This window comes from Haliaeetus albicilla, chromosome 23 (assembly GCF_947461875.1).
Source record: "Haliaeetus albicilla chromosome 23, bHalAlb1.1, whole genome shotgun sequence".
NCBI lineage: Eukaryota > Metazoa > Chordata > Aves > Accipitriformes > Accipitridae > Haliaeetus > Haliaeetus albicilla.
This window is the reverse complement of record NC_091505.1, coordinates 15,104,962-15,121,604: the sequence shown is the minus strand read 5'-3', so window position 1 is coordinate 15,121,604 and position 16,643 is coordinate 15,104,962. Positions and strand designations below refer to the sequence as shown.

At 47.3% G+C, this 16,643-nt stretch overlaps 1 protein-coding gene across 15 annotated transcripts in view; it reads left to right on the top strand.

The window, feature by feature from the left end:
• MED12 (mediator complex subunit 12) overlaps nt 1-16,643 on the top strand; it is a 37,552-nt gene that overhangs the window by 20,203 nt on the left and 706 nt on the right. The window contains exons 24-43 of one of the 15 annotated variants that reach the window (XM_069811307.1): nt 557-658; nt 1,378-1,491; nt 1,756-1,919; nt 4,879-5,058; nt 5,245-5,316; nt 5,616-5,776; nt 5,869-6,030; nt 6,116-6,227; nt 6,476-6,565; nt 6,976-7,085; nt 7,590-7,725; nt 7,998-8,159; nt 8,688-9,065; nt 9,400-9,550; nt 9,753-9,958; nt 10,416-10,496; nt 10,741-10,958; nt 11,572-11,734; nt 14,454-14,549; nt 14,797-14,878. In XM_069811307.1, the coding sequence (XP_069667408.1) occupies nt 557-658; nt 1,378-1,491; nt 1,756-1,919; nt 4,879-5,058; nt 5,245-5,316; nt 5,616-5,776; nt 5,869-6,030; nt 6,116-6,227; nt 6,476-6,565; nt 6,976-7,085; nt 7,590-7,725; nt 7,998-8,159; nt 8,688-9,065; nt 9,400-9,550; nt 9,753-9,958; nt 10,416-10,496; nt 10,741-10,958; nt 11,572-11,734; nt 14,454-14,549; nt 14,797-14,878 (2,940 nt within the window). Of the gene's footprint in view, nt 1-556; nt 659-1,377; nt 1,492-1,755; nt 1,920-4,878; nt 5,059-5,244; nt 5,317-5,615; nt 5,777-5,868; nt 6,031-6,115; nt 6,228-6,475; nt 6,566-6,975; nt 7,086-7,589; nt 7,726-7,997; nt 8,160-8,687; nt 9,066-9,399; nt 9,551-9,752; nt 9,959-10,415; nt 10,497-10,740; nt 10,959-11,571; nt 11,735-14,441; nt 14,631-14,796; nt 14,879-16,643 lie in introns of all 15 variants that reach the window. The other 14 variants (XM_069811311.1, XM_069811304.1, XM_069811303.1 and 11 more) reach the window with 14 other exon arrangements.

The following is a 16,643-nucleotide window of genomic DNA, read 5'->3' as shown; positions in this document are numbered from 1 at the left end:
GAATTGAATGTTTTGCTTTAGAGAGTTTCTGGCCTTTTGTTTTCTGTCAAAACTGGTTGTGCTAAGGTTTTTCAATGTTTTCTCTCTGGAGTTTGTGTGCAAACCAAAATAAGCAAGGGGAGATATTATCAGCCACACTGTCTGACCGTTGTACTCTGCTCTGAACCCCAGCAGTACTCCCACTGCTGATTCAGCTTAGTATTTTGGTTAGAGCAGCCAGCTGATCAGTTGGGCCTACAGTGCCTGGGTCATGCTGCCTTTACTCTGCTACCAGCCTTCCTAGCTTTGTTCTGGGGATTGCAGCATCCAGACTCTCACAGGGTGAAGTTGGGAAGATGGAGGAAGCAGAATGCAGTGCATGTCATGGGGGATAATACTGATGGATTTGCTCACTTGCATGTTAATTGCTGCACATGCTCCATATCTGTAAATACAATAAGGCTGCTGCAGCTTCTCAACTGGCTGCTCCAGGGCAGTGTGCTGTGAATAGCTTTTGGATTGAGAGTCAGTTGTCCCAGTGCTTAAGAAATCTCAGTTGACTGTTTTCTTTACATAGCCTGCAGTGAACAGGATTCAGAACCAGGAGCACGTCTGACCTGCCGGATTTTACTCCATCTGTTTAAGACTCCACAGCTGAACCCATGCCAGCAAGATGGCAGTAAGTGAATTCAAGTAGAGCCTTTCTTCATTGTGAAAGTACTGAGGCTCTTGCACCCCAAGAAAAGGGATACTGGACCCTATGATTAGAGATCATGACCTGCTTGCTTTGAATAAAGCAGGCAAAGCCTTATACACTGCTTTCTGCAGAGGACAAAGAACAATATCCTTCCATTTATGTCACTTCATGGTAGCCAGGCATGTTGGGGAGGAGGCTCTTGGAGGCAGGAAACCAGCCAGTAGAGGTGGCCTTGCCGTCACTAAGCCATTAGAGTAATGATCACTTCTTTTTTTTATGTCTTGAGCTTTGTATAGCCTCTTAACTTGGTGCCAGAAGCTGCTATTTTACAGCACTCCCTTTTTGTCTGATGATGGAAACAGTCCAGGAAGCTCTGTTCTTGGCTCCTCATCAGTATCCTGATAGCTCAGATCTCTAAACCCAGCCTGTATTCTAGGTTAGGGTACTGTTGGAGCTTGGAGTTCATGACACAGGCACTGCTCCCCATTTGGATTTCACGGTTTAGTTGTCACAGTGTGATTGGCAGTATGCTTTGTGAAACTTAATTAAATTGACCCCATGTTACAGTTGAGAAAAGGGCTAGCCTCGGGATTCTCAGAGCTGGATTCTACGGTACTGGCTGGCACATAATGCAGGCAGCTCTGGAGCCTGCACCTTTCTTTCTCACTGGGTGCTGCCCTTCCCCATTGTCCTCTTTGCAGACAAACCCACGGTGGGAATCCGCTCTTCCTGTGACCGTCACTTACTGGCAGCTTCCCAGAATCGTATTGTGGATGGAGCAGTCTTTGCAGTGCTGAAGGCTGTCTTTGTTCTGGGTGTGTACCTGTGTTAGCCTGAACCTGTAAGAATGTTTTAGGGGTGTGGGAGAAAGGCACTGTATTGCATGTGTTGGCTGTACAGAAGGCCAGAGGAGATCTGTTTTTGTGGATATGTGGCTTGCCTGAAGCCCTTTGGTTGAGCTGTAAACATGCTTTGTATCTCTTAGCTGCAGAGAGAGTTTACAAAAGCTCAGGATGTTTTGTGGGTCAGGCTTTGGGTTTAGCATTGATGATTAAGTGACACTTGTGCTTTCCTTGTAGGAGATGCAGAACTGAAAGGCTCTGGCTTTTCCCACCCCGGAGGTGTCGATGATCTCATGGATGATGAGCTGGGCACCAGGAAGGCCAGTGGTCGGGTAGTAACTGTAGAAACAGCTAGCTTGGATATTTATGCCAAGTATGTACTAAGGAGTATATGTCAACAGGTGAGTCTGTCCCATCTCTAGGTTTGTCCTTACGCCTTCTGCAGACAGATATATCCCATATGACTTTCTGCAGATTGGGTTTGGCTGGTATTTATTTGCAAGATCAGTAAAGAACCTGTGATGGTTCTGCCACGTGATGGCGCTAAGGATTGCTCACCATTAGCAAAAAATAGAGAGGCAAACAGTTGTCAAGAATTAGGTGTTGCAGTATGCAGGGACTGCACGTCCCCTTTGCTTTGGCAACAGCACAGGGCTCATGTCCAAGGAGGGGAGTGCTGGGAGTGGTTTGCTGAGATGTGTGCTGGAGGCAAAGAAGATAAGCGTGAGAAAGACAGCTTGTTGAAGTGATAAATGGTGCCTTTCAGAATGCAGCTTAAGTGTTGCTTGCAGCTAGGCTGTTAATGTATCCCTGGGCTTTGCAGTGCCCTGTTTAGTTAATTAAAGGAACAACAACAAAAATCTTTTGCTTAGCCTAATCTGACAGCACCAGTATTTCTGTTCCTTTGTGGAAAATTGACATTTGAGGAACTGAAACCTGGCTAATAGGGTACTTAGTTGCAGAGTGAAGTGGCTGTTACCACTACTGTATGGAAATGGGTGTTGAAGGGTGTCCTTGGCCTTTGTTGCAAATTTATTCTGTCAACAGGCAAGATGCAGAGTTCCAATTTGAAACCTGTATTCGATATTACAATTTGAAACCTGTATTCGATATTACTAATGTGTAAACACAACATAGTAGTGCTGTGTTGTCCTCATGCATTGTGATGCTGTTGTTTATTAATTGGCTCATTACATAGCAAAGTTACCAGCCTACCAAAGAAGAATTGGAGCCACCTGTTTATGAGCATAAATTCAACATACTTGGTGTTAGTGAAATCTGACTGTAGCACTGACAGAAGTAGATATTCCCTTGCTGGTCCCAGCCTATGTAGGAACGACTCACAGTAGGTAGAAAGTAAGTGTGTGTGTGTACAGGAGGGAGTAGCAGTGTTGGGTATCGCTACTCATACCAACTGTTGGCAGCACAGGTTATGTAGGAATGAGCATTCCGATAGACACCAGTGAGTACCACCAAATTGTGCCAGAGCTCCTGCAGGGTTCCTGCAGCTCTAAAGGGCTGGTAAAATGATGTGTGTAATATAAGCACCTCCAGTGTGAGCAGTGGATGCTGCAGAACTCACGCTATCAATTCTGAAATGTCTGTAGAATGCCTTAAACTATAGGTTGTGATTTCTCAAACTCAGGAAATGTTGCATCTCATATTCAGGTGTATAGTTTATAATAGACTTCATCATGAGGGGGTGGGTAAAAGGAGCAGATTATAGAATTAATTTAAAGGTTTCTTTGGTGCAAATGATTATGACATAGTTGCTGGTCTGCCCTTTAGCCTGTTAAAATTAATAAATGTAATTGTGACTGGCCTTTTGAAAAGGTTCATGTCATAGAGCTGTGATAAACCACAGTGGGAACCAAGAGGGAGGCTTGAGTCAAAGGTGCTAACCTGAATCTGGTGATTGGGATAGTGGAGTTGTCCACAGCGCTTGGAAAACACTTTCATAGTGCTATTCTGTGAAGAGGCAGGGGCTCTGTTTCAGTAATATGAAGCCTGTACAGGTGTCTGTTTTGTAAAGAAATGTTGCAGAGAGAGAGGCTAGAAGTCCCTCAAGGTTGAAGATGGTAGTTGACTTCATATTTATTTGTGAGATTATACCAATGAAGTGGATCAGAGATGAAGTCTGAGTTCTTGTAGGAAGCTGAGCAAGTGACAAAAAGGGTCTTCACAAGGATATGCATATTATGTACACAAGGAAGAGAAGTTTCAAGAGACTACAATGTAGTGACATTGAAGGGGAGAAATGCAATAGGCATTGGAGAAATTGCCAGATCACGTGTATTGGTAAAGTGGAAACTTCATGTGGGATGAAGTTGAAGATCTAGGCTATGGTTTCACAAGCATTTCAAACCAGAGATTTAGCCTTTCTGATCTTTGTGCTCTACTTAGTGCTTAGGGTGCTGTCTTCTGCTGAGAGGGACTGTTCCCAGCTTTCTAGGCAGTACCTGTGCTTCATGAACTGGATCCTCATCTCTTCTCTTCTGGTTGTCACTTCTCAGTGGAAGAATTCTCTGATCAGGCTTGCTCTGCAGCTGCAAAAGTGCTTATATAGCAGTCCTCTGTAGATTTTAATTTCATGAATTTGCCTAATTGATTTTCAATATGGAAAAATCCTGCAGTAACGAATGCTGCAGGTTAACTGTAAATTGTGTGAAGAAGTACCTGCCTCATGTTTGTTTTAGAAACTGCTGCCTTTATTATTCTCATACGTTTAGGGACCACTAACTGAAATCGGGAGGCTGACAATAATAGTTTTCTGTCTATCTTCTCCTCATGATTTGTGACTTTATAAATGGCTTGCATCCAGTCAGTTGTTTCCCTTTCCAGGCTTTGAGAAGTAAAGTCATTGGTTTTTACTAAGGATGGCAGTGTGTTTTCCATCACTATTTGAGAATTAAGGGGTGTGCTTTTCCCTAAGATGTGTTCTAGTTTAGCCTTAGTTGTAGCCCTGAATTATTTAATTTAGAATAGCTCCAGGGCTTTATTGTGCAGGAAATGGACCAAATAATTTTAAGTGATCCTTTCTGATCTTTTGAGCCCAAGCGGCAGTGTTGATGGAGCCTAGGCATGGCAGTGACTGTGTACTGTTAAATCAGCTACTGTATTTCACCACTACTGACTTGTCAAAGTTGATGTTTCCTCTGTTGTGATTGCTGTGCTGTGCCTGACGCCTGCTGAATTGGGATAGTACAGTTCATGAAGAGAAATGATTATCAGGCATAGCTGCATACTAATAAGGTTTTTGAGTTTAATGTGTTCCCTGCATCTCTCTGAGATTGAAAGCTGGGGTGCTGGTTTGGAATCAGATGTCAGTTTGACTGTGCTGACTCTGCCTTCGCCTTGCAGGAGTGGGTAGGTGAGCGATGTCTGAAGTCCCTCTGTGAAGACAGCAATGACTTGCAGGATCCTGTCCTGAGCAGCACACAGGCCCAGAGGCTGATGCAGCTGATTTGTTATCCACACCGGCTGCTGGACAATGAGGAAGGAGAAAATCCTCAGCGCCAGAGGATTAAACGCATCTTACAGGTGCAGGCTACTGGCAGAATCTAAGAGCGTCCTAGTAGTTGCCTAATGTAGTGTTAGAGTGGGGTTGTCCAAAATGCAGCCCTCTGAGGGGTCTGACACTCATTATCATGGGAGCTGAGGGTCTGGGTTGATGTAGTTTGAACTGAGATAAGGACTCATGAAATATGCGTGTGTGTGTTGTTGCAGAATCTGGACCAGTGGACCATGAGGCAGTCCTCGCTAGAGCTGCAGCTCATGATTAAGCAGACAGCAAACAATGTGAGTCTCTACTCAGAGGGACCATACAGGGATGTGTGTTGCCAGTGTTGAGGTGGCTGCTTGTGAGGTGGTGGCGAGGTGGCCTGGCAGAAGTGGGAGTAGAGAGAAAGTAAACAAAGAGGGAGTCAGGCTTGTGAAAGCCAAGCATGAGAAGGATGCGATGAGTCTGAGACCTGACGACTAGCAGCCATGGGGAAGTTGGCAAAGTGGGTTTGTACTGAGTTGTGTTGAAATGTGCAAGCTCTGTCAGTGGGTGCTCTTAGAGAAGGACTTGGCTGTCTTTTCTTCCCTATCTCCAGGAGATGAACTCCTTGTTAGAAAATATTGCCAAAGCCACCATTGAGGTATTCCAGCAGTCAGCAGAGACCAGCTCTGCTAGCTCTGCTGGTAATGGAGTCAACAATATCAGTAGCTCAGCAAGTGCTACGCCTGCCAGCAACAAATCCAAACCCATCCTCAGGTACGTGTAGTCCCAGCATGCAGCTTCCTTGTAGACAACTCTGAAATCATAGGTTGGATTGCAAACTGCTTTTCTCTCCTGTGTTGTCACAGCTCCCTGGAGAGATCAGGAGTGTGGCTGGTGGCCCCTCTGATTGCCAAGCTTCCAACATCAGTGCAGGGCCATGTGCTGAAAGCTGCTGGAGAAGAACTGGAGAAAGGACAACATTTGGGGTCATCGTCCCGCAAAGAGCGGGACCGCCAGAAGCAGAAGAGGTGAGTCCTGGGGAAAGGGCAGGCAATGCTTGCAGTGCTGATCCCCCAGCCTGGCAGTATAGCTCCATCTCTGTTCTCTCTGCAGCATGTCCCTCCTGAGCCAGCAGCCATTTCTGTCACTGGTGCTAACATGCTTGAAGGGACAGGATGAGCAGCGGGAAGGGCTCCTTACCTCTCTGTACAGTCAGGTCCAGCAGGTAGGTATCTTGCTTCTCCCCTCACTTTCCTCAAGGGCTTACTCCTCCAGCAGGCAGGCTATTGGGCGTGACCTCAGGGATGTTGCCTGTCTGATTATATGCTCAATAAGGCAAAGATCTTACCCTGGTTGGTATAGGGTGCTTGAGCTGACCATCTCTGAGTCACTGGACAGCGGGCAGTACAAGCTGCTCTGTATAAACTTCAGCGTACACCTTGTGAGTTCTGTCCTCTCTTTTAAATTTCTTAGATTGTTACGAACTGGCGGGAAGATCAGTACCAAGATGACTGCAAAGCCAAGCAGCTGATGCACGAGGCCCTGAAACTGCGGCTGAATTTGGTGAGCAGTTGCAGAAAAAAAGCTTAACCATATGGGGTGAAGAGTTGTCTGCCTTTTTTCCTTCTTTTGGAATATGCATACACTGGAGGGGCCGTATATGTCCAGTGGCAAGGAAGTAGAGGCACTTTTGCTGCTTGAGCCCTGAGTGGGATAGCGTGCATGGAGAAACTCCCTTGCTCTATTTCATTAGGATGAAATCCACAGCCTTGGTCTCTGTTTTGGAAATGTGCCTTCCCATTTCAATGCTTTTGCAGTCCACAGCACTACTACTTGCATCAGAGGTTTGTCCTGCTGACTGCAGTCTCCTTCAGCTCTCAGTAAGAGTTGCTGTAGCACAGGAGTTGTTCTGGTTTAGGCTCCTTTCTCACTTTTAATGGTGTCCTTGTGACTAAACTACTTTTCTCTGCCAGGTGGGAGGAATGTTTGACACAGTTCAACGCAGTACACAGCAGACGACTGAATGGGCTGTGCTTCTCTTGGACATCATCAGCAGTGGCACCGTAGACATGCAGTCAAACAAGTAACTTTCTGGCTGAATTCTGATCCATACACTTTCCAAGGGAGGCAGTTGTTAGCATGGCCCCTTTTCTCATGTGAGCTAGCTGTCTCTCTACATGATCTGTCAGAATTACTGTGACAGCTGAAAGACACTTCACAGTAATAGCAGGCTACAACCTGGGTCCTAGTATCCAAGTGCACTCTGACATATCCAGACCAAACTTGGCTTTCCAGATGCAGAGAGATAAGCAGGGCAGAGCTGAGTCTGGGCCTGCTTTTTGGAGAAGCTGAATGGATAGACAGGAGACCAGTCTTAATCTGTGATACGGCACTTGACTCAAGTGTGAACACCCTATGGTGTATAAGCAAAAGGAGGATTAGTGTGGGAGGTTAGTCTGAAGAGCACTTGGCACTTCTGACTGTAGGCAGTACTCTTGGCAATCTAATAATGTTTGGTGTTACTATGATGGCAGAGGCTTTATATCTGCTTCTCAGGTGACTTTGACCTTTCTGCTCTGACCAACAGTGAGCTCTTCACCACCGTGTTGGACATGCTGAGTGTTCTCATCAATGGCACCCTGGCTGCTGATATGTCCAGCATTTCTCAGGGCAGCATGGAGGAGAACAAGCGGGCATACATGAATCTTGTCAAGAAACTCAGGGTGAGGGACACCAGGCCCTGTATGGGGAGCAGTGTGTGCTGTGTCGTGGTTGTCCAACTATGCAGATTTATCTATGTCTCATGAATGGTACTTGTCCTGTTGCTGCTGTTTAGATGAAGCAGTGTGGGTGGCCCCAATGGCTCTGTAGGGCTGAAGGGTGCAAAGGTGAGAAGTAATGCAGGGATGGAGGCTGATACCAGGAGAGGCACAAGTAGGCTTTGGATGACTTCTTCTGAGTGTTTCTTCAAGGCTTCTCTATTCCACTTGTGCAGAAAGAGCTGGGGGACCGACAGTCTGACAGCCTGGAGAAGGTGCGACAGCTACTGCCGCTTCCCAAGCAGACCCGAGATGTGATCACCTGTGAACCTCAGGGATCCCTCATTGACACCAAAGGCAATAAAATAGCTGGATTTGACTCCATCTTCAAAAAGGAGGTAAGTGAAGCTTTTTTGTCTGCATCACAGTTCCTGAGTGGAGGTGTCACCTTGTCCTCCGATGCCTTGACTCTACACACCTTGGGAGGCATCTGTATGCAGCGCCTTGTTGCCTGCTGAGCTTGAAGTGGCTGGCTGCATGCAGACAACCTGGCACATAACCATATCCAAAAAGGGCAAATCTGGGTGTTAATGCTTGGTGGTACATGGCCTGAGAAGTTATTAAAACTTTTATTTTGTACTTACGGCTGTATAAAGCGTAAAGAGAAACCCATATTCCCTGTTGCACAAGTTACTGGGCAGTGCCAGTGTGCAGAAGACTGGCAGAGATGGGATGAAGGAGAGTAGCAGTTGTTGATGAAGGCCTTTAGAAATCACTGCTTTGCCACGTGGAAGAGCTGGGACCACTAGTAGGGGCTCAGGCTGTTTACTGGGACATATGGAGTAGAGCCTGAAGAAAGCAGTTTCCTGTACCTTCATAGGAGAAACAACAGGGATTTGGAGGTTCTTATCTCTTTTGCTTTAAAGGGTTTGCAAGTCTCTACAAAGCAGAAGATTTCCCCTTGGGATCTGTTTGAGGGCTTAAAGCACTCAGCCCCCCTCTCCTGGGGATGGTTTGGGACAGTCCGGGTGGATCGCAAGGTGTCTAGATTTGAGGAGCAGCAGAGGCTTCTTCTGTACCACACGCACTTGAAACCCAAGCCCCGCAGTTACTACCTGGAGCCGTTGCCGCTGCCCCCTGAAGAGGAAGAGCCTCCTACACCTGTGGCTTTGGAGCCAGAGAAGAAAGCTGCAGAACCAGCCAAGGCTGATAAAACAAGCTCCAATCCTGCCACCTCTACTGAAGAACGCAAGAAGAAACAGAGCAAAGCCAAGAAACGCAACCAATCTGCCAGCAAAACTGAGGTAACTAACTGCCCAACAGCTATGGACCTCCCATGTCCACCCCTCCTAGTCACAGAGCACTCCTTTGAGTCTTCCTGAGGAGCCTGAGAGTGGTGTAATGGTGAAGATGGGATGTGTTTCCTCTCAGCTGGGAGTGCTGGATCTCTCTCCTGCTCTCTCTTGCCTGGGGCAGGGCAAACATTTTCTTAATCCCTGATGGGCAGGAAGGAGGCTGCCTGGCTCAGAGAGCATTCCAGGCTTCCTCCTGTGGACTTCGCAAACCTTTCATATTCTTCATCCATCCATGAATTCCCAGTGCACATTGATCTTTCTTACTCCTTCTTTGTCTTTGCAGGATTTTGTGTTGGGCCCTAGCCGAGGGGTTTCATATGGAGTTGGTATGCCTACAGATCTCTTGCATCACCAGTCAGGAAGCACTATGTCGAGGCTGGCTTATGGGCAATCACCAGTGGGTCTCTATGCCCAGAATCAGCCTCTTCCAGCAGGTAGGTGCACAGGAGAGGTGAACATGTTGCACCTCTTTGGGAACCTCTTGTAAGAACCCCTTCTGTGAGATGGTCCTACGCAGGTCCCTACACTTTCCCCTTTTGCCTGTCATGTCTAGATACAGTGGTGAACAGTCATTCTGGAGCTAGAAGGCTCAGCAATAGCATGTGACTAGTCAGTGTGTTTCTTTTCCCCTTGCAGGTGGCCCTCGCCTGGATACATCCTACAGACCTGTGCGCATGCCACTGGGGAAACTTGTTCAGAGTCGTCCTCCCTATAGTGGTGTGCTGCCTCCAGGGATGGGGAGCATGATGGGCATTGACCCCTCCTACAAGCCAGCAGTGTACAGACAGCAGCCTCCAGTGTCCCAGGGACAGATACTGAGGCAGCAACTTCAAGCGAAGTTGGTAAGTCAGAGCTGTGCTCTTGCTGTTGCCGGACTCCACAGTACAGCAAGCCCAAGCTGTTTTCTGGGGCTATCCCTTCTAGCCAGAACTCTCCAACCTCGTCTTTGTTTCTGCCCTGGAAAGATGTTCTCTCTTGTGTCTGTTCCTCTGGTGCAGCGCTGTGTTTGCCACCTGCTTTGTGGGCCCACATCACTAACAGTTGGTGGAGGCTGTCAGTGAGGTACACTGCGGCATCTGTGGCTGGTGGGCAGAGAGAGGGGCATATCCTGGCTGTGGGGGTGGTAGGGATGTTAGTGGCCTATTTGTCCCAAGTCAGAGTGAGGTAGAAGTCATTAGCATCTGCATGCTGTGCAGCAGCGTCATAGATTGTCTGGTTTGGTGAGAGCTGCCGAGAAGAGAGCAGCAGTGTCCTGCCCTTTGCAGATGTTGAAAAAAGTGTTTCTCTGTTGCCTTCTAGCAGGGCCAAGGCATAATGGGACAGCAGCCTGTGCGCCAGATGGCTCCAACCCCATCCTATGGAGCACTGCAGCCTTCCCAGGTAAGTGGCAGTGACTGCAGGTAAGACTGGAATCTGGCTCCAGCACAGGGCAGCATCTTCATTTCTGCTGCTATATCCTGAAACCTCTTGGCTCTTCTCATTCCTCATTTAGTAGGCAGCATGAATCTGAATCCCAGAGATGAGTAGCCTTGTGACAGTATTTACAGGAGGCTGATGTCCTGTGTTCCAAATTCTCTTTTGTGCCTTACCCCATGACTGATAAAGGCTTATTGTTTCATTTCAGGGTTACACACCTTACGTCTCCCACATAGGCCTTCAGCAGCACCCCTCCCAGTCAGGCACAATGGTACCTCCTACCTATTCTGGCCAGCCCTATCAGAATTCCCACCCCAGCTCTAATCCTGCCCTGGTGGATCCTGTTAGACAGATGCAGCAGAGACCAAGTGGCTACGTACACCAGCAGGCCCCTGGCTATGGGCACACCTTGGGCAACACACAGAGGTACATCACACCCTACTGGATTTTAATAAGCTGTATTTCATCAAGGGCTTCCCTGCTCTGCTCAGACAACCCTAACAGCAATCTGTGAAAAGCCTGTTCTCCCTGCTGTGTTATACAGCGTCCAAGTCCTTCTCGCCCTCAGGGGAACATATTTATCCAGCTTTCAGTCCTGGGAAGAAACAGAGAGACGGTGAAATTCAGAGATGCTAATCGCAGGTGCTAGACAGTGTTACCAGCCAGAGAAAGATGGAATTGTGAAGTATGAGAAAAATTACCTGGGAAAGTCATAGTTTTTGTTTTAAATCTAACCAGCAGATCACCATCCAAGGGCTAGATCTGGGATTTCCACTGGTCCTGAGCAGGCATAAATCCAGCAGGCAAACTGTGCAGAACAGTGGGCCAAGGACTATTATTTAGGGCTTCTAGAAAAACAGGTTGGATGAAACCCTTGAGAGGCCCTGGTGTCCTTCACCTTTCTGCAGAGAGGCAGCATGGATTGGAAAGGGCTGTTTGGGCTGTCTGTCTGTCTTGTTGATAGCAGAAGTTGGGTTTAGATTAAAGAAGCTGGCTGCCCGTGAATCTTACTCCATGAGCTTATCCCTTTCTCTTGCAGGTTTCCTCACCAGTCAATACAGCAGGCCCCCATGATGAGTGGGATGAACCATTTGGGTCCACAAGGAGTCCCCTCAGGAATTCGACCCAGCCAGATACTGCCTGACCAGCAGCAGCAGCAGTACCTGAGGCAGCAGCAGCAACAGCAGCAGCAGATGCTGAGGGTGAGTGGTTGCTGACAAGAGGAAGGCTGCTGGAGCTGGAGAAGGCTTGCCCAGTGCTGCTTACCTCTGTGTCAGCCATGCTCTGCTCTGCCCCTCTGTGCCAGGAAGGATGTCAACTCTGTTGGGGGCTGTCTGTAATAATTTGCTAGGTGGTTCTCCCTTCCTTAGAGCCTGCCTCCCCTGATGGAGACATCTGCTGCACTGCCTTTTGCTAGTCACCCAGCATGAGCTAAAGGGAAGTTAGGAGCAGTAAAGGTCCGTTTAGTCCTCTGTGGCCTGCATCCCACCTCTTCCTGCTCCAGCTGAGCCCATAAGATTGTGCAGAAAGCTAGCTGTCTTAGAAGTGTTGCAGGAGCTACGAAGGGAAAATCCCTTTCCCCACACAAGAGCAGGTAAAGTTGTTCCTTACAAGGTCATTTTTAGGGTCATATCTGTATTTTTCACAAGATCAAAGTAACCATCGGTTGCAGTTTCCAATGGCAGGAAATCTAGTGTGAATCAGTCCATGTACTCCATATCTAACAGCAGATGGTGAAAAACTAATCCAAAGTAAGCTGTTAGACCCAACTTTAGGTTTCAAGAAGTTCACATGTGTGTCAACAGGCATGAGTATTCCATGGATTTACATTGTGCTCTTATGAATATTAAATACTTTTATAATATGCAGATAGGAGTAAATTTCTTGGAGTTACAGAAATGTATTCAGTTGACAGAGAAACACATAAATAATTTGGGTTAATTGGTGAATTGCCTACCTTATGACAAGGCCTAGCAAACCTGTAGAATATGGGGAGGCTTTACACGGCACAGAGTGCTGAGGCTTTTTGTTCTGAGAGGGGCCTGAGCGAGTCAGTGGTTCCTGCAGAGAGCTGCAGTCAGCAGTATTTGAGAACTGCTGCCTTGCACTGGACAAGAGAATGTCTGTAGCACCGTCAGCAGCCTTTTGATGAGTAGCACCCCCTGACTATTCACTTGGTTTCTTTTAGCATTCTCCATCACTCATATTTAGAAAAAGAACATGCCTCAGACAAATTGCTTGCACTTCTAGCTCAGTAACTTCATGCATACCTTCAGCTTTTAGCTGACATTGCTTGGTTGCTTAAAAAAATAAAAAAAAGTGGAGTGTCCAAAATCTCCCCTGTTACTGTGACTCCTGCAGCATTATCAGAGGCATACCAGATACATAACAGACTCCTGGTGCTTGAGCTGACTGTCATGATGCAGTGGCTTGTAGAAAGGACAGATGGCCTTTTGGTTTGTCCTGCATGGGTTGGTAGTCAGCTGTTGCAAGAAGGTAGGACATGAGATTGGGAGGGGTATCCTGGGTCATTTAGTCAGTCATCTGCTTTCGTGTATACCCAGGTCATAGCATCCATTTCAAGAACCTAAGTGGCCAGACTGGTTTAAGATGGAAGTTAGGAGGCTGTTCTAGAAGCTGCCTTTGTGTTGAATCCTTGATCCCAGCCTCAATGTGTTTGTGACTCTTTCTTGTATCCAGTTATTATTGTCCACTGTTTCCTGTTGTTTACTGGCTCTTCTTTCTCTCTGATGTTTACCCAATGTATTCCTAGGGAGCATTTGCAGCTTCCATAGCTCAGGTTTTTCTAAGCTACTCGCATAAGATCCTGTCCCTTCTCCTGATTGTATTTTTGTCTGTTTTCTGAGTCTGTCCAAGGTTTGAACCTTATCCTTTTGAGCCAGTGATTGGAACTGTACCTAGCATCACCATGTTGTTTTTTTATGATAGCATTAGTAGTTTTCTATTTCTGCTAGAAATTCTTCTGTTGATCTAGAGACTTCAAAACTACATTGGCAGATGGGAGAAATGAAAAACCTTGAGACTGTGGGTGTAATCTGACTCCAAGTTCAACATGCTGAATATTCTCACCGTAACTAGTTCTGTCAACATCTAGGTTGGAGCACTGCATCCAGTTTTATCCACATCCTTTTACTGAATTGCAACACCAGCTGGCATGAGTGGCAGAGAAGGGCAGCAAGATAGATCAAAGAGTTGGGGAATATGACTGAGAAGGAAAGGCTGAAATAGCTGGGGGTTGAGTTAGAGAGGCAGAGACAAGAGGAGAGATAAGTCTCCAAATCTTTTGTCTTCAAAAAAAGCCTAAACCCCCTTATCTGTTCTTGTCCCTTGGCTGTAGACAAGAAATGGCCTTAAGTTACAACATATGAAATTCTGAGTAGAGATTACGGAAAACTCCAGTGGTAGGAGTAACTGTGAGCTGGAATGGATTGTGTAGGAAGGTTATAGGAGCTCTTGCTATCTCTGGAAAAATTTCAAGAACAGGTCAGGCAAATACTCAGTGAAGTCAGTATTGCTGATCTTAACCAGGAGGCAAGAGATGAATCAGCCAACCTCTTGAGGTAGCTCTTAGTTGTTTTCTGTTCTTGTATCTTGTTTGCTCCTGGTCATTCCCCAGCTGACCAGTAGACTAGTAGTTCATTTCCTGCCATCTATTGTTACCTCATCTTGCAGGAGAACTTTGTTATTGTCCTTGTATTTCTTGACATTTCTCAGCCCAGGGCAGGGTCCTGGTGAAATTTGGGTAATTTAAGTACCTGTAAGGAAAATGGTGTAAGAGAATGTGTTACTGCACAGAATGTCCTTCCTCCTTCAGCCCTTCCTGTGCCCTGTTGCTGTGCACATTGCCCGGACAGTTCCCTGATGGTCCTTTCTCTTTTGTCTTCACAGCAACAACAGCAGCAGCAGCAGCAGCAGCAACAGCAGCAGCAGCAGCAACAACAGCAACAGCAGCAGCAGCCGCAGCCACCGCAGCCACAGCCGCAGCAGCAACCCCAGGTCTCCACAGTGCCTCAGCCACAGGCACAGGGCCAGCCCCCAGGGCTGGGGATGCAGGCTCTTCCCCCCCAGCAGCCCATTGTGAGTGTTCCCTCAGAGGCAGAGGGACGTGATAGACCAGCATAAATCCAACGGTGCTCCACCTGCATCCCCCCCCTTCTCCATCCCCTGCGCTTCCCAGGACTTGTGTGAATGCCGAGGCTGCCAGCCAGGTGGTGTGGCTATAACTATGTTTCTGTCTTTGCAGTTCCAGCGCCAGGGCCTTCAGCAGACACAGCAGCAGCAGCAAACAGCTGCTCTGGTTCGACAGCTTCAGCAACAGCTTTCTAGTAAGCCTTAATGTTCTTGATCCTGTCCCTAGTCTCCTCCCCACCATTTTCTGTTGCAGGTACCCTGGTGTAGAGAAGCAAGGCCAAAACAGACTGTCTGAGGCCATAAATGGTGCTGGCAGGGAGGTGGCATCAGGACTTGGAGCTCCTGGCCCAAGGGGACACAGCAGCAGGGCAGGCAGAGTTTGCGAGCTTGTGAACAACCTTCCAGACCTTCCTTCTGCTGCCTGCAGAGGGGCAAGGGAGCTGAGACTTTGTAGGGGCTGCCATGCAGCTTTCCTGAAAGGATGCAGTCTGAAGCTTTAAAGCATTCAGAGGTATTTCCTCTGCTGCAATTGACCTCTGAGGTGAACAAGAAGGCTGTAATCCTGGGGCACTTGCTTGGTGGATGACCCAGAGATACTGTCGTCTTGTGATCAGGGCAAGACTTCTTGGAGGCAGGGAGGGTACTCTGAGAAGTGTTGCTGCACGCTTGCTGTGTTTGCGGTGTTCTGTGGGCTTCTGTGGCTGCTGTCACAGACCGGGTAATGGCATACGTGGTGTTTCATCTGGCACTGTATTCCTATAATCTGCGCTGAACTACTGGCTGGGAGATCTAGAAACAGAACCCAGTGTCTGTGCTGTTCCCTTCTGAATGGCCTGCTGTTTTACTGTCACCTCACCGGCTTTTCTGCCATAAAAATGACAGACATGCTATGAAAATGCCCAGAAATGGACTGCACAGGGTTTTTTTGCAGTGCGTTAAGCGTGAGACTGTGCTAGATGTAATAATGTGTGGAGTGGGGGCTTGGAAACTGTGCTTATACTTTTTCCCTGATGGAAAATTCTTAGTCCTTGTGACCAAAAAAAACCTCCCCAAACCAGGAGTTTTAATGTGCTAAATTTCCCACTAGCCTGATTCACAAACCACAAGCCTGTGCAAGGATCCCAGCCAGGACATTCAAGCATAGGAAGACCTCATATAAGAATCTGAATATAGCAGAAAGCCATATTTTTGTATCTTGTCTGTACAGCAAATGGAGCTGTTCTATGTGGAACAGATACGTGGGTCCAATGCAGCCATGTGTCAGCGTGCAGCTTCCATGCTCCCTCATTGGGTTTGCATCAGTTCCACCAGGCACCATCTGGAGTTCATATTTGTACTGTCTGGGATGGAGTGGAAAGCGGGACATAAACCAAGAACAACCTGTAGGAGGGGGACAAGAATACTTTAGGCCCAGGATAGGCTGCTTTAGGAGGCTCCAGGTTATCCCTGAATGTGCTGTTGTGCAGCAGAGTTGAGGAGAGCAGGCTAGCCAGGTTACACTGGTCTCCTTTTACTTAGTCTGACTTAGGTTCAAACATGCTGATGGGGTTTCAGGAAAAAAACTACAGAATTCTATTAATTGGACAGTACCCAAGTCTACTCTGAGCACTGTGTATCACAAAACATCAGTCTCAGCAGTTTGGAAGTTCATGAGGTTCTTGAATATATCTTTACCATGTTTCCTGCCCTTTTTGTGCCATCTGGAAGTCCTTTGGGCATGTCCTTCATTTGTACTGAGATAGTGACAGGGAGCCAGGGTAGTTTGAAACCTTCACTAACTCTGGTTTCTGGGTGTGCCTTAGGATGAGTGTTTGATACTAGCTGTCTGAGCAGCTTCTATGGCTGCAGGTGTTGTGCAATCTTATAGGGCTGATTTTCTTTCAAAATCGGAAATAATTCATCCATAGAGTCATCCTCCCAGCTAGCTGCCACCTTTCAGGGCTTTGTTATGGTGCACCA